This window comes from Coptis chinensis, chromosome 7, assembly GCF_015680905.1.
Source record: "Coptis chinensis isolate HL-2020 chromosome 7, ASM1568090v1, whole genome shotgun sequence".
NCBI lineage: Eukaryota > Viridiplantae > Streptophyta > Magnoliopsida > Ranunculales > Ranunculaceae > Coptis > Coptis chinensis.
In genome coordinates, this window is record NC_141462.1 from 57,778,371 (window position 1) to 57,801,020 (window position 22,650).

The following is a 22,650-nucleotide window of genomic DNA, read 5'->3' on the forward strand; positions in this document are numbered from 1 at the left end:
TATACTTCTATAACTGAAAGAGTGACTGTATCTTTTACATTAATGAACATATTAAAAGTGGCTCTCTCAAATTGTCAATTGTTTGTATAGATTGAACAATTAAGATCTTTTTTTGTATAACAGTTCATTGTAAAGAAAAAGAATAATGTATATTTCAAACACATTGAAATTGTAGTTGGATGATGATTCTATTAATCTAACATCTGATATTTGATTTAGACCATTTAGAAAACCCCACCCCTTTTTATTTATGTATGTATCTTGGTTGGCAACTTAATTATTGTATATATAAGATCTTTCCATTCCTTCTTTTTCTTTTTCTTGTGATATTAATTTTGAAAAAGGTAAATGTGATCTATACTTCTATAACTAAAAGAGTGATTGTATCTTTTACATTAATGAACATACTAAAAGTGGCTCCCTCAAATTGTCAATTGTTTGCAATAGATTGAACAATTAAGATCTTTTTTTGTATAACAGTTCATTGCAAAGAAAAAGAATAATGTATATTTCAAACATATTGAACTTGTAGTTGGATGATAATTCTATTAATCCAACATCTGCTATTCGATTTAGACCATTTAGTGCAGCACTCTCTTCTCTTTTGGATAATAATATATGGTGTATTATCACTTGAAAAGGCAAAGAAGTATAGAAATTAAACAGATAGTAGCAACAAATGCCAGTTGAAACAAAATAAGATAATATTATTAACTTGATCAAATACAACAATAAGACAATATTATTAACTTGATCAAGTGCAAGTCGAAACAAAAGAAAAAACGGAAATACAATTAGAGCATTGTAGATCTAAACCACCACATAAATCACTGAATGAGAGCCTTCAGAAAAAACCACGTCCGAAACCAAAGCCATAACCATATCCATGAGGAAGCATGGTATCATTTGGGTTTGTTGCAAAGTGAAGATCAGTAACTCCCACCGGGTTCAATGTATTCATATAAGGCATGAAAGGCTGAATTGAAGGCATAGAAGCATTGACCAATAGCTCATCAGCACGGTTGGACACTTTTTTCTTAAAGTCTTCCAATGAGGCTAGTAATTGTTCTAGAGCATGCAAGCCAAGATTCTCAACTGGTGCTTCCAACCAAGGATGGTTCTGACTAGCTTTCTTTTGTTCTTGAAAATTTTCACTCTTCTTTTTTTCGACCTCTAACTGGTCAAGTGCTTCGGTGTACCGTCGATTGAGTTCACGCACATTGGCACTACGATGAGTGTCAACAAGCGAAACAGAAGCACCAATAACATCTAAAGCAAGACCTCTAGTAAAAAAACGATTAGTAACACTTTCAACACTTGGATGGCCAAAAGAAAATACCTTACCTGCAGGTGAGAAAACAATTATAGCAATCTCAGCACCACAAAGGATGCAAAGCTCACTAGCCTTCTTAAAAAGACCAGCTCTACGTTTTGAGAAAGTAACCTGTCGAGAGTCTTCTTGCTCTATTCTCTTGATTTCAATCTTTTGACGACCCATACTTGGTTTCCTAACCATAATCGTAAAGAAAACACAAAGAGAACAAAAATGGATTACTATGCTGTTTTTGGTTTGCAATGAGAAGGGAAGAAACATAGGTATTTAAAGGCTAATGGCCCTGACACAACAACCATATCAAGGCTGCCCAAATTAATATCTAATTATTAAATTTATTTTCTTTCTTAATATATGCTACATTTCCTAGAAAAGATGCGGAAAATGTTTGTCCTTGTTGTACATAAAATTTTGACATCTTTTATGCTAGATCGGCACAACACATTAAGCTCTATGTTAATAATCAATTCCGTATAACCATTAGGGGTCGTAACTCGTAAGCAATTATAGGAATTTTGTGTGAATCTTGAGACGAGTCACTTAGTTAAGATATTTGTATGAAAATCCGTTGTTGAACTGTGGCCCTCGATTGTCTATAGTAAGAGCAATTCGTAAGTAGTAATAGCTAGGAATTTTCAACAGATCTTAAGATGATCGGAGATGATCGGAGTTAACACAAATATGAGATCCTGGATCCCAGAGAGGAGATCTACAAGATGGAATAAGTTGATCGAAGTTTATGTATATAAATCATCCGCTTCAAACAACAACACAGAAAAGGAGTCAGATGGAAACAAGCTTGTTCATTCTCTGATGATAAGGAACTATGAAGTAGATATCAAGGAAATGATAGAAACCAAGAAGGGCGGCGGAATCAAATCTTCAGTTGAGACAATTGTAGACATTGACTCAATCAGGGAAGTCTTTGAAACCCACTTTCTGGTTAAATTGGGTATCCACAAATTGTTATTATCACAGTTTTCGGTCCAAATTGTTATCTTTCCTCCTATCTCTTTGTTGGTCGATAGGATGTACTCTACATGCTTCCTCTTATTCTCTGCAAATCTTAAGATTATGCTCTTGATGATCCATATATCTCATTTTTTGGGTCTCTGCTTTCCACCATGCTTTTCCCCTTGTTCTCTAACATCTTCTTTCTCTCTTATCTGGGCACAGATTCACTCATGTGTAAGAGCAAAGGATCTAAAAGTAGATTTTTGGCAGATTCAGAGACTTCTCTCTGCAGATAGACACAGACCTGACAACAAATACGCCATAACCAAGCCGCAATCAGAAATCTCTTCTTTCAAGAAATCCTTTCAACCCTCTCTCCAATCTGATGACACATCTAACGAAAATACTACCAAAACTATCAATACCACCCTCCCATCCATCATCACACTTACAAAACAATCACCAAAACACCACCGTTTTTCTCTACTTATAGCCCAACAGCCACACCTCTTTAACCTCATGGAAGACATCACACATGTTCTAGCACAAGCTCATCTCACAGGATCCAAAGAAGACCTCTTTTTTATGGAAATACCCAGAAACCTTCTTCTACAAACCAGTGCTCGATGGAACTCATCACTTATTGGGAAGATTTTCACTGAAACAAAACTTGACCCAAATGAAGTTATGAGAGCTATCAGGGGAAAATGGAACCTCAAACAACGACTGCATATCCTGGCAGCTGAAGGTGGTCGATTCATCCTCAGTTTTGAAAATGAGATTGACAAGGAAAAAATCTTGAAAAATGAATCGTGGCAAATAATGGGCTATCTTTTTGCGTTGAAGGATTTCAATCCAGAAAACCAACCAAATCAGGTCACCTTCAAGACTTCTCTCTTCTGGATCAATTTCACCGGTCTTCAACTCGAACACCAATCACCATCGGTGATCAAACTCATAGCTGTTGCTGCTGGAATTGTTAAAGAAATTGATCCACCGGATACAACCCCAAGAGATGCAACTGGGTACAGAGCAAGGGTAGAAGTAGATCTGTACAAACCCATGCGCCAAGGAACTATGACTGAAACTCTTTACATGGGGCCAACATGGATCGACTTTGTCTACACTGGAATTCTTTATCACTCATGCAAAATAGGTCACCGCTTTACTCATGACACAAACAACTGTGATGGTGCAACACCCACAGTCACAGAGCTTCTAAGGATAACAGGAATCTCTCCAGTTGTTGAACCGATCCTCTTTCAAGAAAGAACAACACCAGAAATCTATAGATCGAGTAACTTGGAAACAGTTGGCACTACAACAGCTGAAACAGAGGCTATACAACAGCACAACTTGTGCAGTGGAACAATGGTTCAAATAACAACGGAAGAACACGCAACACCAACAACTGAATATATTACTGCCATAGGAAAGGTGGCAAAGGCACTCATAAGAAAGGCTCCTGAACAGACCTCAAAACTACCAGAGCCACAAGTATGTCAAGGCTACACAATCCCAATTCCAAGTCGGGTTGGTATGGATATCTCTTTCGATTTACAACTACAAAAGCCCATCATAATCTCCAAACCGAAGCCCACCCGAAGGAAAAATCCAAAATCCCAAACCACACCATCACTGATCGATGACAATATCACTCTCACTGATCATCTCCAAAATCTCATCTCCCCAAACCCACAAAAAAATTACAAAAAAAAACCGGTCTTCCCACCTTCAAGCAAATTACGAAAAACAAAGGAAAACTTTTAACAGAAGATGACAACAGACCAACCAAGAAAAAACGCTCAAATCTTTTCAAAGACGAATCAAACCAATATATCCCACCAAAATATATGGAAGAAAATTTCTACACTCCTCTTACACCACCCCAAACCATACCATCACCGGATCAAATCCCTACTGAGTTTCTTGAAACAATCACCAATAATCAGATGGAAAGCCTGGTTAGTAATCAATTCCAAAATCTGAGACTATCAGAACTCTCCACTGAAGCTGTATGGGATATAATCCACAGTCCAATGGTCAGCCAACTCCTTCTCTCGAAAGGACTAATGATAAAATCGGCAGAGACTGAACAAGAATGGATCCCTGGCAATCAACACTTATATGGGGAAATGCAATATGATATGCTAACAATGAGTTTGAGCTCTACCAAAATAATCGATGGGCGTAAAATGGTGGTTGTACAGGATGAGTATCGAATCCCAAATTTCACAGTTTGAAACCACCAATATATTTCAGCCGAACTAAATCCCCGAATCGCTAATTATCTCGAGGATCCTTCGCTATTGCCTATGTGGGAAATCGGCTCACTTCTTCTTCACATCGTCGTGCATATTCCAAACACCTATTACTTCCGGTTCAATAACATGTCCGAAAAATATCATGATCCGTTGGCAATTTTACTACCACTTAATCCAACTGCTCAAAACCAAACCCTTTAATCCTAAATGGTCTTATGAAATCGGTAATTATAAATGTGACTTCACATCTTATGGCTCTCTTTATCTTATATCTATACCTCCCCGCAACACCGCTTTGAAATCTTTTGTTCATATGATGTCTATTATATGATGTTCAAGATCTTCTTTACTCATCATCTCTGTGATAATATATCTTGGTCTCTATTTGGGTTTGTGGATGCATTGCAATGTCACCAACCGAGAGTTAATTAATGAAGACGATCACCGGAATTGCCGAGGATGTGGTAGCCCCTCTACCATTAGACATTTGAAACATTTGATCACTCTTGAAAACCCCCGATATTCTTTTTCTCTCAAACAAAAGCCTCTTCGCAATCCATTGCTTTTCTAATACAAAGAACTAAACTACCCGCACCACTTCTCTGTCCTCCTATCCACACCTGCGGTGGTCTTTTGCCTCTGTGGAAATTTGGCATTAATCTATCTATCCTCTCTAATTCTACCAATTCGATAACTACGGAAATCAAAAATGATCCCCATCAATCTTGGATTGCTTGCTTTTTCTATGGAAGCCCTTATAAAACCTTTAGAAATACAAGCTGGGACCCTATAAGAAATTTAGATTTGTTTTCCCTTCCTATCCTGATTATAGGAGATCTTAATGTTACTATCTCTAATGAAGAATCCCTAGGTGGAAAACCTTATGAGTACCAGGATGGGGAACCCCCCCACACACTATTATAAATGATCTTGCTCTTATTGATATTGGTTTTCAAGGTTACCCTTACACTTGGTCTAATAAGAGAACTTCCCCTGACAACATCCAAAAAAGACTTGATAGAGCTCTTGTTAATACTGATTGGTTTACCCTTTTCCCTGATGCCACCCTTGTTCATAAAGCGGCTATTGGTTCGGATCACTGTCCTATTCTTCTGGACACCCAACCACCCAATAAACCTACACCTAAATCTTTTAAATTTCAGTCCATGTGGATTCAGCACCCGGATTATCACAATACTATAAACTCTTCTTGGAATAACTCCTATCATCAAGATCCCCTTATTCCACCGCATCTTATTTTCTCAAAAAATCTTGGTTCCACTAAAAAGGCTCTTAACCTTTGGAATAAAGTAACTTTTGGTAATATTTTTGAGCAAATAAAAGATTTACGTTTAAATATTGCTTCCTTTCAGATGAAGGCTCCCACTACGGAAAACATCTTTCTTGAGAAAACAGCTCTTAATAAACTTGATAACCTTTTGGAATGTGAGGAAAGTTTTTGGAAACAAAAGTTGAGGGATGTTGATATCAAAGAGGGTGACAGAAATACGATGTACTTTCACATAAAGACCCTAAGACCGTAAAAATATAATAGGATTGATCATTTGAAAACTCAAGATGGGTCTTGGGTATCCAACTCTACCCTCATTGGTAAAACTCGGTGTCTCACTTTAAAAACTTCCTTAACGAAGATAAACCGGTTAATTCTACAACCATCCCCTACCTCTTCCCCCACATTATTACACAAGATGAAAATGATGTTCTTCTTCTTCCTATCACCAAAGAAGAGGTTAAGTCTGTTCTATTTGGGATGGGTGCTCTTAAGGCTTCAGTCCGGATGGGTTCCCCGCCTTTATTCTACCAAAATTCCCGGATCTATTACGGAAGATATTTTCAAAATGGTCTCAAACTTTTTCACTTCGCTCATAGTCTTGATAATCTCAACCATACAAACATTGCTCTTATCCCTAAGTTTGTTAATCCAACCAATAGTAAAGATTTTAGACCCATTAGCTTATGCAACATCTCTTATAAAATCATTTCCAAGACTCTAGCTAACAGACTCAAACCTATTCTCTTCCCTAGCATCTCACCTTATCAGAGTGCTTACGTTACTGGTAGGCAAATCTCTGATAATGTTATCCTTGCTCATGAGATTTTCCACACCATGAGAAAAAAAAAGGGCATCTCTGGTCTTATGGCGATTAAAGTTGACATGTCCAAGGCTTTTGACAGAATCAATTGGAATACTATAACTGAGATCATGAATTCTTTGGGTATTGACCCTCACCTAAGTACTCTTGTACATAACTCAGATTTCTTCCCTCATTTCTCTGTTATTGTAAATGGTTCTCCGCGATGGTCACTTCAAATCCAAAAGAGGTTTGAGACAGGGTGATCCGTTGTCCCCCTTCTTTTCATTTTGTGTATGGAAGTCCTATCTAGACTTATAAATAAACTTGTTTCGATAATAAGATTCATGGGATTAAAATTGCTAAAAACAAATTCTCCCATTGGCATTTGCTTTTCGCAGACGATGCATTTATCTTACGTAGAAGCGGACATTAAGGAAGCAAACTCGTTCTTGCTATCCTCAATGACTTCGTCATATCACCGGGTCAAGAGATAAACTTTGAAAAGTCGAGTTCATTTTAGTAAAAATATTCCCAAATGAAAAGTGATCGATATTCAAAAGATTCTTAATATGAAAAGAATTGTCAAGGGAGAAAAATACTTGGGTACAAAACTTTTTCTTGGTCAGCCCAAATCTGAGATTTTCAATGACCTCATCCTTAAAATTAACAAGAGAATTTCTGGTTGGAAAAGTAAAATTTTATCGCAAGCCGCTAGAACGGTCCTCATTAAGTCCATTACCTCTGCTATACCTGTTTACCATATGAGCACCTTCCTTTTACCCATACGCATTATGGACAAAATTAATGCGATCCAAAGAGATTTTTGGTGGGGAAAACAGACGGATAAGAATAAGCCTTGCTATCTTAAAACTTGGTCCTTCATATGTCAATCCAAAAAATCAGGAGGCCTTGGCATTAGAGACTCCAAACTTAATAACCTGGCTCACCTAACTAGAATTTTCTGGCAAATTGTCACTAATCCTACTACTTTAGTAGCTTCACAGCTCAAGAGTAAGTACTTTCCTAACAATAACATCTTACAGACTGGTAGAAAAAAGGGCTCCTCCTGGTTCTGGCAAGGTATGTTGCATATCCTCCCTCTCATTAGAGACAATTCTATATGGCATGTTGGCACAGGTACAAGCATAGATATTTGGGAAGACTCTTGGCTACCATGTGGTAAAATCCCTCCATCTTATCCTCATTCAACATTAATTATACTCATCAGATCTCTTTTGATTAATCAAAGACAAGAGAACATGGAATTCTTCTATTGTTCATTCTCTTTTCAACCAGGACACTGCCATGCATATTCATAATGTTTATCTCTCCACTAGAAACCTAGATGACTCTTTACACTGGAACCTTACCAAAAAAGGCACTTATAGTGTTAAATCTATGTATAATAAACTAAGCATGCCCGTTAATACGTCGGTAAACCATGATACCACTTTATCTTTCTGGAACAATGCAAATTTGCCTAGACACGCTCTCCTGGCTTGGAAATTCTATCATGAGATGGTACCCACTAGAGATCATTTATCTTATATTATGTTTATCCCTAATAAATCATGCCTTCTATGTGGTAATGAGTTGGAGAGTGTCCACCATCTCCTGCTGGCCTGCCCTTTCACAACAGCTTTGTGGTTTCAAACACCATGGATGTTTTGTCTAGAGGTTTTCAAACTTTACTCCTCTAAGAGGTGGATTGACATTTGGTTCAAGCCACCACCTGATTGGCCTATAGAAACAAAGCAGTGGACCAAATTCTGCCTGCTTCTCTACTACAACATCTGGGTTGACAGGTGTAACATCCTCCATACCAAGTCTAAACCTTCTCTTAACAGAATAAGCAAAGTCATAAGAAACTTCTTTGACGAGCTATGTATACCAAGGCCTAACATAAACAATCTGCTTTTGCCTATCATCATTAATTGGTTACCACCTCCAAAAGGCAATCTAAAGTTGAATGTAAATGCTAGCTTTCTTCTAAATAAAACAAAGGCAGGTTATGGGTATGCTTTGAGAGATGACAAAGGCAAACTTGTGGCTGCGAGGAACACACACAAGCTGCTTTACCAAAGGTCTGAGGAATCTAATTGTAGAGGATCGCTCGAGAAGCTATCGGTTGGTGTCCAAAAGACACCTCCTTAAAGCTTGATGTGGAGTTGGAATCGAAAGCTGCGGTGGATTATCTGAGGAACAAGCCTTCAAATCTTTCCTGGAAAGATCAATTGATACTTTCAGATGCAGCAAATCTTTTTGGACTTTTTGGCTCTGTAAATATTAATTATGTACCCAAAAGTGCAAACTTGGTTGCACAAAAACTGGCGACTACTGCTAGTACATATCCACAGTACCAGAACTGGACACTCATCTCACCAAACAATGAGGTCGACATCCAGTTTTCTTTCCCTTCTATCCCTTGTCAGATAGTTCCAATATGGCTGAAACAAAGCCTGGAGCATGACAATGCTTTGTAATCCGTTGTTGATATAAATAAAACAGTTTGATTACCAAAAAAAAAAAAAAAAAAAAAGATGATCAATGTAGCTTGACTAATTTTAGATGTTTGCATGCACGAATCCCTAACGCGGTCTTTGTCTTTATATGGTAAGAGTATCTTCACATGAATATAGTTTTAATTGTAATTAGACGATGATAATTGACACTGTCATAAATTTAGTTGACAAATTATTGTGTTATTAATTTATCGAGGCCATTTTTTTATAGGGGTATTTAGGTTTTGGTCCTACTTTGTCACTTGATTGTGAGTCAACAAAGTTCACCTTGGTCAAGTTGTTTGCATCTGTTTGAGTTTTCAATATGGCCATATATAATGCCCTAGGAGTGCCTCTCAAGGAAAGATATGAGTCAACAACTCGTCTTCACCGTTAACATATCTCTATCCAATACCACCACCCAAATGTTATTTTGCCCCATGAACACCACTATGTAGAAATGGAAATGGAGAAATTGGGTTTTGATTAAGGGCAGTAGCTTCCTTCATTCGTTAATTTCCGTCAACATTAATGGCTTCAAGTGCTTCACCAAGCCATTTAGCCAACAACATCATCAAAAACTATCAATTAATAACCTTGAATTAGTCGAGTGAAGTAATCATTTTGCATAAATTTGATGTCACTAATTGAGATTCTTGGCATGGCGGTTCGTTAATTTGACAATATACTACAAGAATAAAATACTAACAAGACTCTCTCCACGTAACGGTTTTGTACGTACTTTCATCTTTAAGAATATTATATCTTATCGAATAAGGATGTGTGTATTAAGTCTCTTGTTCTTATTACCAGGTTCTATAACTTTTGAGCAAACCTGTAGAAGCCAACAAAAAGGAAGCATTATTACAATATGATAGCAACAATAAGCAAGTTCACAATATTGTAGCCAATTAACACATAAGAACATAGTTCACTGTATACCAATCACAAATTACTTATGACCAGAAGCTCCACAATCATACCAAACATTTCTTCAAGGGATTAGTAAGGCAGCTCACACTTGGGATACCTTCACTAGTTCAATTCATGTGCCCATAAATATAATCTCATACTCCTCCCCTGGTTTTTGTGCCTTGTCATCTGCATTGAGAGAGTCTATATATCAAACAAGACAAAGGGTATGTGTTACATTGTTCTTCATTGGAATACACTTCCATTGGCAGTATTTGGTTATCGGGAAAAAAATAAAAATAAATAAATAGGCGGTGCTTGAAGAGATTTTAAAACATGTGCTACCATCTTTCTTTTGGTTGGAAACGGGTTGAAGAGAGATCAAATTGGTTAGTTGTCAACCCCGTTACACTTATTGGGTCATAATATTTATTAGGCCAACCATGAGATGTGCCAAATAAAAAGATCAAGGGCTAGATGTTATTGTATCTTAGTAACTTGTTTACTGAGCAACACGTGGAAAACCAATGACTTCACCTTAAAAATATGTGAGAGGCACGCTCAGGGGTACTATGGTCATATTGGAAAGAGAAGCAGAATGACCGTAGTCAACTTATTTGACTAATAATTAATCAAGAAAAAAAATATGACCAAAGCCTAATATCGCTATTATTAATAGGACCAAAGCCCCCCCCCCTATTTTTCAATAGTGAGAACTTTATTTTTCTAGTCCCTTAAATTCTCTGTATACACCATAAAGGTATAAATCAAAAATCAATATCTTGGTGACATTTGAGTGTTGTCGTGTTGGGGCTTAACCTGTCCAAGAAGTTGAAGTCGCTGACATTTAATGCACTCGGCTTGCTTTGCAGACCTTAAAATTTTTATGTATTGAAGTGTCAATCCCGCTTATTTACTTGTAATTGCATTTATATAAGTTGTTAAAATTTTGACTAATATAATTATGTAAAAAAATGACAAACCTACTTTTTATTAAATAAATAGTCAGTAATATTGTTTAAGTTTATAAGAATTAATTCTCTTATTATATTCACAGTAGCAATAGATCATCAAGATGAATGTTTTGTTGAAATAATGAGCATCACGATAAAGCGGACGATGAGGTTTGACATTTTAATTACATTTGACCGTTTTTATATATTATCATACTGGGGTATAATTGAACATATATTGTATAAGTATGAAAGTAATGCTCGTTTTGAGGAATATGAAAAGTCGATCGAGGTGAAGATGACTTTGTGTCAAGCTATTTTGAATCATTAAAAACTAGGCCGGTATAATAAGTTTGTAGCTTAGCACATCGATTATACTTAGTTACAGTGTCTCATATTGTTTTTCTTCACTACTTGAGGCTATTCTCCGTGCGTAAGCATCAATCTTTAAAAAAAAAAGTGTTTGATATAGATTATATAAATTTGTAGAACTAGAACCTAATCTCGTATGAACATATTTACTTAAATTAAATGAGCATAAAGTTCCTGAACATATCAGTCTTACCTTATAAGTGATATGGAAAAGATGAGCATAGAAGGAAGTTTGGATAGAACAAGAGACATACGTTTAAGGCTGATTAATCACTTCACTACTTAATATGATAGGTTTTTTTTTTTTTAAAAAAAAAGGTTTTATTGAGGCTTAAAAAAAAATCAACAACATATATCCACAAGTAAAAACAAGACCATTTAACAACAAAATATCATCCATAAATACTTATAAACAACATCACTCGGCGTAGTGCCAATTCCGTTGTTTATACTACAAACAATAAATAACCCGCGGCATTGCAATTGACATGTCGAAAGTAACATCAACAAAATAATATATATCTAAAAGTAATATAATATCCAAAAGAAATTAAAGCAGCCTAACCAAAAGAAAAGTTTGCATCATATCAGAAAACTAATTTACTTGGTTATCGCACCCCCATATTACTTACAAGTCTACCCCACATACACTATCCCATATACCACGTCCATCACTCAACTTACATAAACATGGACATAAGCTACAAACTCAAATCATTCAAAAAACATGTTTTTTTTCCTAAAGCTTAGCAACCCAGTTTACATGTCTCTTATAGATAACTTTTTGACCTAGTTACTCTGATAGGTGCTGGTTTTGTTTCTTGTACATCATGTACACTATGGCCCCCCTTCTCTTCCTTCCCTTTTTGGGCAATTGCACTTCTTTATGGTCACTACACTGCTATTGGTTCCTTCTGCTACGCTGCTACTCGTTTCTCTTCCAACACGGCTACTGGTTCCTCTTGCTGCACATTGGATTGCTCTTACGCTTGGGATCTTACTAAATATGGGTTGGCATAAGAAATCTTTCAAGTATTATACATTATCAATATCAATGGTGCGTGAGAAGCAATGTAATGTAAATTAAACCCCAACTACCTTTATTTTGATAAGTGAAATTCACTGGAATATGATACACCATCCAAAAAAAACTAGAGATAACTTGATATCTGGAATGGAGGTAAAAGTATCTAGAGTAGGGTACCCATAAGAAAAAATAAACCTACAATAAAACATGAAATAACAAAATATTTATCAAGTGTTAATAGAGTTTCACCTAGTTTTGCAGGCACTGCATTTTTCTCCTCTAAGTATTTTGAGTTACACCATGTGAAACATGTTCAGGCTGTGTGGGCGCAGACAAGTTTTAATGGGGAAGCTAGCTTTAATTGTTTTAATGTCTCTCTTTTTGTCCATATTTGGTTTCTTCTTCACTGGACCATCTAGATCTAGATAGGGAAATAATAAACATTTATTTATAAAAATTTAACTTATATAATACACAAATAGATAAATGATAAGGTAAACGTGATTGGCACACTATCGACTTAATTACCATCTATTCTACAATCTCCGACGCTTTCATCATTAGTTACAACAGGAGATGGATTTTGTGGATTACAACCTGGTGAACTTTGTTCAGAAAAGGCTTGCTCTTTTCTTGTCAACGGGGAATTGAGTTGCTTGGTCAATCGTCTATAGCCTCGTTTTCGAAACTCTTATATATGCCACAAAATGAAATATATTAAAAGCTAGCTAAGGTTGATCAAATATGTGTAAATAAATCTCATATTATAAATACTAAAGAGCTAATCGCTAATTCCGAAAGTCTTACATCTATCACACCAATATAATAAATGCCCATACTATATTATGATTAGACAACATATATGAGATTCATTTAATGCACCATTAAATTATAAATTTGAAAACACGTTTACATTCACGTATTTCTTGCATATCACTTTCTTCATGCACCGAGGTCAAAATATTCACAACTAGATTCATAGAAATATCTGCATAATTAATCGTCGCAAATTATAGCTCATAAGCATCAATGATAATTAATTGCTTGAGGAATTCAAGTCTTTGATGCATATATGTATTTGAACAATTCCAGATTACCATTACGTATTTCCTGCTTGGCTTCTCGACTACCACTCGTAGTGCCTCCTTCAACATTCTCTACACATTAGTTCAAATTTGTGTTTGTATACACTAAAGAGTATATTCAACACAAACATATTTAATAGATGTTTATTTTTAGTATGGTCAACAGTACATCTAGATCACCAATATCTACTTCATCGCAATTCCTAGGAGTATCTATATGAGGTTGTTTTCCATCTTCATTTGGATCACTATCACTATCATCTTCACCTGTATCACCATCAGTATTACTTTCGTCTCTGCCTGCTTCAGATGCGGCATTGATTGGTTCACCCACGGCATTGACTTGACGAAGTGAAATTTTATTATAGCTAATCAAGAAGAAAGTTGAGAGAGAAAAGAGGACGGCTTAGTTGAGTTTCAGTCTCTCCTCACACTTTTTCTTATATAGAAAAATAGTCTGTTTACAATATAGAAAACCCAAAAAAAATCTCGTGGGGGGGGGCCTTTAATCCCCACGAACCTCCGTGTCCCTTCTATCACGGTTTACAAGAACTCTAACCCCCATCAAGCTGGAGCATAGAGATCACAAATGCCCAGCTTGACACAAAGAGAATGAAATGAAGCACGCAGTAGCGGCTTAGTGACTACATCCTCAAGTTGGTCTCCAGAGCGCATGAAAGGAGTAACTATCCTTTTGCTCATAACTAAGTCCCTGATGAAGTGACGATCAACCTCCACATGCTTAGTATGCTCATGAAATACCGGATTACTCGCAATAAAGATAGCAACTTGCTTATTTCAAAACATCTACATAGGAGAAGGAACAATAATACCCATCTCAGAAAGAAGTGAATGAACCTACATCATCTCACAAGTTGTATGAGCCATAGCTCTATACTCAGCTTTAGCACTGGACCTGGCAACAACATTCTGTTTCTTGCTACACCATGTAACAAGATTGCCACCAACAAATGTACAATACCCAGAAGTAGAACGACGATTAGTTCGACTGTCAGCCCAGTCAGCATCAGAGTATCCAATAATAGACAGAGACTGTGATCGTCTGTATAGTAGGCCTTGACTTGGAGAACCCTTCAAATACCTTAGAACTCAAATAAATGCCTCCTAGTGAGGCGTGCATAAACCGACTAACCACACTAACATCAAAGGAAATATCAAGACAAGTAATAGTAAGATAAATCAGCTTTCCAACCATTCTCCTATACCGACCAACATCATCAAAAATCTCCCCCTATACATTATTATCAAGTTTCACAGTGGAATCCATAGGAGTATCAACTGGTCAGGAAGCAAGCATGCCAGTCTTTGAAAGCAAATCTGTCACATATTTCTGCTGTGACAAATAAAAACCATTCTTGGATCGAGCAACTTCAATCCCAAGAAAATATCAAAGAAGTCCCAAATCTTTTGTATGAAAATGTCAAGCTAAATAAGACTTCAAATCTATAACGCCACCAGAATCATCACCAATAATATATAGTAATATCATTAACATAAACAACAAGAACAATAGTACCAATAGAAGATTGACGAATAAACAATGAGTGATCAGAAGAAGAACGCTAAAAACCATAACCAATCACAACAGAGATGAACTTATCAAACCATGTCTAGGGTGACTGTTTCAAGCCATAAATTGCTTTCCTCAATCGACACACCATACCTGACTTACCCTGCACAACATATCCAGGTGGCTGATCCATATACACTTCCTCTTGTAAGTCTCCATGTAAGAAAGCATTCTTCACATCTAATTGATATAAAAGCCAATCACGAGTCACAACCACAGATACAAGAACTCTAATAGAATTTAAACGAGTAGTAGGAGGAAAAGTCTCCATATAATCCACACCATATGTCTGAGTATAACCTTTGGCAACCAAATGCGCTTTCAAGCGCTCAACAGAACCATTAGGTTGATACTTAACTGTGAAAACCCATCAACAACCAACAATATGTTTGCCATAAATCAAAGAAGCAAGCTCCCAAGTGCCATTATGGACTAAGGCACGCATTTTCTCATCCATAGCTAACTTCCAGGCAGGAGAGGCCAAGGCTTGTGCATAGGTAGTAGGAACAAAAATAGAGGACATAGATGATACAAAACAGCAAAAAGTAGGAGACATGTGATAAAAGGAAACATAATTGTCAATAGGATATTTAGCACAACTACGGTAACCTTTACGTTGGGCAATGGGTACATGTAGATCATCATCAGCAGAAATAGAAGGAACCTCAGACGAATCAAGTGGCGGTGTAGTGGCATGAGATGGTGCTGGGGCACGTGATGGCTTAGGAACATGTGATGGAGATGCAGGTGGTGGCTTAGAAACACGTGTGGACTTAGGTGCAGGTGGGGGCTTAGGAGCACGCTTTGACTTAGGTACAGGTGGGGGATTAGGAACACGTTTTGGCTGAGAAACAGGTGGTGGCTTAGAGCCAGAATGGGGGCATGAGAACTGGTGGTGGTATGGAAATAGACTTAGATGACAACACAATATCAGATGGTGGTAAGGACACATGGTCTGATGGAGATACAAAATTAGATGGGGACACAATATCAGATGGTAGTAAAGGATCAGGTAAGGACACATGGTCTGATGGAGATACATAATCAGATGGGGACACAATATCAGGTGGTGGTAAAAGATCAGGTAAGGACATAGGGACTAATGGAGACACAAGATTAGATAAAGGCAAAGAAGTGGAAGGAGGACTACCAATGGGAGATGAACCAAGGGTGGAAGAATCATCAATATTAGGAAGTACTAGAACTGGTGGTAGAACCAATGTATCCTGTCCAAGAGAAATCAAAGCGGGGTCTAACTGCTGATCTGTGGGAAAGAAAAATGAAGTGGACTCGAAAAATGTGACATCTGCATTTATGAAATAACGACGAAGAGCGGGACTATAACATCGATACCCTTTCTGTGTTTGTCCATAACCAAGAAAAATACATTTAAAAAACCGAGCGAGGGGACAACTTATCACGACCAGGACTCAAATTATGAACAAAAGCAACACAACTGAAACACGAGGTGGAATATTAAAAGAAGACAATCCAGGATGCAAAAGTGAAAAAGGGGTTTGATTGATATGAACGGACGATGGCATACGATTAATAAGATAAATCGCAGTCAAAATAGCATCAACCCAATAGCTAGATTTCAGCAACACCATTTTGTTGTGAGGTATGAGGACATGTAGTTTGATGAATAATGCAATGGTCGACACAAAATTTTTCCATAAAGGATTGGACATATTCCAATGCATTATCTGAACGCAAAACTTTAATAGGCTTACCAAATTGAGTAGAAATCTGATTATAAAAAGTAGTAAAAATATTGGGCAAACCATAACGATCTTTCATTAAAAATAACCGTGTCATCCAAGTACAATCATCCACAAAAATGACAAAATAAAGAAAACCATACACATTTTTTACTCTACATGGTCCCCAAATATCAGTATGAACCAAATCAAAAGGACTTAGACTACGACGTTCCACTCGACTAGGAAAAGAACTACGGTGATGCTTGCTAAGTTGACAAGCCTCACATTCTAAAACAGACACAGGACTAAACTGAGTCATAACTTGACGAAGTTTTGCCAATGAATGATGACCTAAGCGAGAATGCCACTGTAAGGAGAGACGTAAGCACTAAGGACAGAAAACCATCGAGAAAATATAAACCATCTCTTTCTTGCCCCGAACCAATCACTGTCATCGTCTTGAGATCCTGAAAAACACAACCAGAAGAGGTACAGGTTACTAAACATTGGAGGGACTTGGTCAGTTGACTAATGGATAGTAAATTCGTAGGAAAATTAGGAACAAGCAAACCATTAGACAAAGAAAGAGAATGACAGGGATGATTAGTGCCAGAACCATAAACAGTGCGAGTATAACCATCAACCAAATGAACAACAGACTTAGAAGTCACAAAATTAGATAAGAGAGATAGTATACCAGACATATGTGTATTAGCACCAGAATCAATAACCCAAGCAGGGGATGGTGATGCTACACATGCAGAATTACCTGAAACAACCAAAGTTGTCATAGAAGAACTACCAGGAGTCAAGTGATTGAGCTTGTGCAAAATCTGACTGAGCACATCATCCTGAGTAGAAGCAGATTGAGGATTATTAGAACTCGGCTCTTTAGAAGCGTGATGAACAGAAGGAGGATAGCCATTCTTCTTGTAACAAAATGGCTCAATATGACCAATATTTCCACAATAATCACAAAGCCAATCTGGACGAGGTCCACGACCTCCTCGTCCACCATGTGTACTACCACATGCACCACAAGGAGCACTACTACGACCACCTCTAACAGAGCCACCACGACCATTAGAAACAAAAGCAACAGATGCATCTTTGTAAACAGAAGGTGTATAAGCAATAGACGCTTTGTGAGGCGAGAATAAGCATTAGTGGCACTAGGAAAAGACTCATTAGCTAAAATCTGATCTTTAAACACAGCATAATTAGGATTTAAGTTGAATAGAAATAATGCACACTGAAAATCCTCCCTTTGTTTGTGTTGAGTCTCAACATTAGGAGTTGTAGGTTGATAAATCAATAACTCTTTCCAAAAGCTGCGAAGAAGAGCATAGTGCTCATTCAATGGTTTGTCATCCTGCTTAGTAGAAAACATCGTTTAAAAAATTTGATAAATCCGAGAAACATTAGAAGTCTCAGAATACATCTCCTTAAGAGCGTTCCATATCTTCTTTGCAGTATTAAGAAACTGAACAGTGGAAGCAACAGAAGGTTCCATATTATGCCATAACCAAGTCATTACCATAGACATCTCACTCCACCAAGTTTCAGCACTAGGAGAATTTTCATTAGATGGATCATCAATTAAATACTTCTGTTTCATCTTAGCATGAAGAAAAACCCTAACAGCTTGTGACCACGCTAAATAATTTTTATCGTCCAACTTAATAGACATAATTTGTTTACCAATATCATCATGAAAATATCGAGGAGGTTGGTTAGAGTTGGAACTCTTACCACCAATAACAACAGACGAATTTTTACCAGTATCAAACATATCATCCATAATTCAACAACACCGAGATAAACCAATAACAATCAACGAAAATATCCAATAAATAGAGATCAATCAGTGTAACAAACAAGAATTACCGAATAAATTGAGATTTAGCCCAGAAAAATCACAATCCACCACAAATCTGAGAAGACGAAATTAACTCCCAACAACAATAAAACAAAATAACTCCAATACTCGAGCCAAACCTTCATACACAAACTGATTGATCACTGAAACCCTAGAATAGGGTTACAAAAAAAATGAAATTTAAGGTTTCCCTAAACTCCAATCAAACCATCAAACTTGTAAATTCATAAAAGATGAAAATAAGAAGAAGGAAAGAAAAGGAAAGGATTGGTTTTTTAATTTGATGCTCTAATACCAAGTGAAATTTTATTATAGCTAATCAAGAAGAAAGTTGAGAGAGAAAAGAGGACAGCTTAGTTGAGTTTCAACCTCTCCTCACACTTTTTCTTATATAGGAAAATAGTCTGTTTACAATATAGAAAACCCAAAAAAAAAAACCGGTTCGTAGGGCCCCCTTAATCCCCATGAACCTCGGTGTCCCTTCGGTCACAGCTTATAAGAACTCTAACAGACGACTTTCGGTATCAACTTCTATGTCATCAGCGATGTCTAGAATTTCATAAGTTGGTGCCATAAAAATATCATGCTCACTACTCAAATCATTGTCGTTATCCTCCTCAACACTTTGACTCACACTCGCAACGCTTTCAATATTGTTGTCTACACATAAATCCCATTGTCAATTGTGTAAGCACAAAACATCAACTAATAGAACAAAAATATCTATCACACAACTTTACTATTAACCATTGCCCGCCTACTATCACTACACCAAAACAGCAAATTTGTGACGGCTATTTGGCGTCACAATTATTTTTTGTGACGCCATTTTGGCGTCAAAAATTTGGCGTCTCAATTTGTGTCACTTTTTTTTGTGACAGCACTGTAGCGTCACAAATATTTATGACGCCATTTTGGAGTCAGTAATTTGTGACAGCACTGTGGTGTCACAAATATTTGTGACGGCATTCTGGCGTCAGTTATTTATGACAGCCCTTTGCAATTAGTGACGCCTGACAGGCGTCACAAAATATCATTTAATTGAAAAAAAATAACTTTCATTTTTGGTTGCCTTCCTGTTTTTTTTTTCTCCCCCTTAAATCACCTGCATAAATACAACCATAAAAACCCCAAACACCAAAATTTGACAAAGCGTATATCACAAAATGATTAACACAAAATATATATCAAAAAATCTACCAACATACCATTTCAATTAATGTAATCACTGGACTACAACTCAAGATCACATATTAAGTATTCAAGTTCATCTATGAGCAAAAAGTAATACAAAAAAATTCATCATACATTTGTTTTGTATTCTGCAAACTAGTGAACATATAGAGCCAATTGGCTCAATCAAGGAATTGTGGCTGATATTCTTGTGCACAACAATAGAAAAAAAATGCTCGGGGGTTGACATAGGCACCCAGATGCTACTAGCCAGTTCCTCTAGCAATACCTGCACATTACACAGTCCCTGTCAATTCAAAACTTTTTTGAAAAAAATAAAGATGGTCAAGCACTAAACTCTAGGACTTGTATCTAACCTGAAAGAGTTCCTTGTAGGCTATTCATAATAACTTAGATACAAACTAAAAGAACCATTGCTATGACATAATCTACCACCTCCTTATTATTGTACGCGTATACCATAATGTGTCGACTCAAGAAAAGAGATAGATAACAGCGCTGTACATATAATTCCCAAGCTTTTGGTATTGTTGCGCCACATAAGCTTGACCGCATAGTGTTGAGAGTGAACTCATCTGCGTTGGCCGAGTTGATTGACAACACCAATAAAAAGAAAAAAAGGTTAAAGTCTAGGGGTTGTTCAGGAGGTTGAACATTTCTTGAAAGTTTTAAAAAACACAAAGATTTGGAATGTCACCTTTTCAAGATTGCGCTAAGTACGCTCCATCTCTTTCTTGGCATAGTCAGAACCTTTCTCCAAACTGCTCTTGGCTGCTTTCTAGTAGATCTTGCCATACCTAGAAATAGGACCTAAGATAGTATGATGAATTCATAATTCAGTATACAACAACCTAAGATAGTTAATAATTCAACCAATAAAAATGTTACTTAAACCAAGGAAATCTAATTCAACAAAGTATCTCAAGAGCGCATAAAAATGAACGAAATAATTACTACTACAAATCTACAAGACAAGGAAGAATGGGACTAACGAGTAGAGGAGATTTGCCGGAGATTTACAGCAAGAAAAGGTATATTATAGCATCCAAAAACTCCAAAACTCGTCCTGTCCTAATATTGGTCCTGTCTTAATACTGATGGGGTTATCACATGGGTTTCACCCCCTAAATGAACTGAAATGGGTCTATCTTCTAGAAGAAGAAGATAGATAATGAGATGGGTCTAGGGGTTTTTTACCTTATCCGTTTTGTACTCCGGATTGGGTTCGAAAGATCAAGTTAATCCCAATTAGTTGGGCTGTCCATCACTCAACATTCTATGCTAATGGGGGTCTTTAAACTAAAACCAACTTAAAGCCCCTCAAAGCCCATAAGATGTTTACTTCCTAATCCAAATATACGGGGTTCTACATTTGGAGTTTATGCAAAGTGGAGCACGCACTCTCAAAAGAGAGCAAAATAGATTAAAGGGGTCAAGAATATAATAGGCCTAGCACTACTACATAAAAGCTCATATACCACTGTTATATATAGTGGTAAAAAGCTTTTAACCACTGTTTAAGAACCGTGGTAACAGCTACCGTGACTAATAATCCTAACAAAACCGTGGTATTAAAGTCCTAGTATTTACCACGGTTTTTGTTAAAACCGTGACATTAGTATATCTAAAACCGTGGCTAATACTTTTACGAAATGATATATTCAGTGCATACCGTGGGAAATAGTGCTTACAATTACCACGGTTTAGAAACAAATGTGGTTTACATTGTCTCTTTATACCTCTATTTTTCTATAACCGTGGGTAATAAGTTTTTTCTAGAAAAAAAAAATCCCCAATTAATTCATTTTTCAGCATATTAACTAACATGTCCATCCCTAATAGCTGTCATACAATATTCCACATTGAATTTAAAAAACATATTGCAACTAACAAAAAAAAAAAAAAATAGACATATCCAACAAGCGACAATGCATTGTTAATTACTATTTTGATTCAATAAATAATAAATAAAGAACCATCCAAATCTACTTGTTCCATCTAAAGCATCAAAAGAGTAATATACTTGTTTCATCTATACATCAATAGACTTTGACAACACCTAGATCCTTCGTGTGAAGCCTTATAATACCTTGTGATCGAACGTTCAACATGCAAATGGTCAGATAAATCCCCAAACCTTAACTGGAAGCAGTCCAAACCATGCTACGACACCATGGCCGGCTCGAACCTAAGAATTTCAAGTCAAACAACTAGTTTCAAGTAGAATTTAAGAAAATCAAGGTCAACGCCTTATGGAATGGTCCATTTCTTAATAACAATAAACATAATTCATTGCACTGATAGTAACATTAAAAATCTAACCTTTTATGCTATTGAATAAATTGTAAAAAAGTAACCACTTACCTGTCCTTGAGAATCCATTTCCCAAGCATAAGGGAGAAACACTTGAAGCCAAGCCACATTTCGGTTCATATATCTAGACTTGACATTTCAGTATCATACCCAAAGCCTTGGCGCAGTCCTACCAGGCACATGAAACTATATTATACATAGCACCTTGGTACTGTCGAGATGTGATGGCATCTATTGAAAGGAAGAAAGAAGGATTCAGATTCATATCCTTTACTCATGTTTTTCGTGAAGTGAATAGGGTAGCGGATTATTTTGCTAGTTTGCATGGAAGTGGTGAATTTTCTACGGTTCACTTTGCACATCCATTAGATTTTCCTGTGCAGGAATTTGTAAATGAGGATGCGAGTGGTAATATATATGTAAGGAAAAGTTAATTTAATACAGGTGGGGGTCTGCCTAACCCTAGCTTATTT

The 22,650-nt window shown here is 36.7% G+C and overlaps 1 protein-coding gene and 1 long non-coding RNA gene across 2 annotated transcripts; both read right to left on the minus strand.

The window, feature by feature from the left end:
- Nucleotides 1–686: 686 nt before the first annotated feature.
- On the minus strand, nt 687–1,606 carry LOC147488125 (agamous-like MADS-box protein AGL29). Its single transcript, XM_086573471.1, has one exon. It carries the CDS (start codon nt 1,592–1,594, stop codon nt 845–847), a length of 750 nt encoding a protein of 249 aa, XP_086429597.1. The 5' UTR covers nt 1,595–1,606; the 3' UTR covers nt 687–844.
- An 18,317-nt stretch (nt 1,607–19,923) lies between these two features.
- LOC147488126 (uncharacterized) lies at nt 19,924–21,141 on the minus strand. Its single transcript, XR_015202546.1, has 3 exons — nt 20,562–21,141; nt 20,221–20,439; nt 19,924–20,132 (listed from the first exon to the last, which is right to left on the minus strand). It is a non-coding gene; the product is annotated as an uncharacterized LOC147488126 (long non-coding RNA).
- Between the last annotated feature and the right edge of the window lie 1,509 nt (nt 21,142–22,650).

Coding starts and splice junctions, on each gene's coding strand:
- LOC147488125 (XM_086573471.1), bottom strand. CDS start 1,594: ATGTTTCTTCCCTTCTCATTGCAAACCAAAAACAGCATAGTAATCCAT.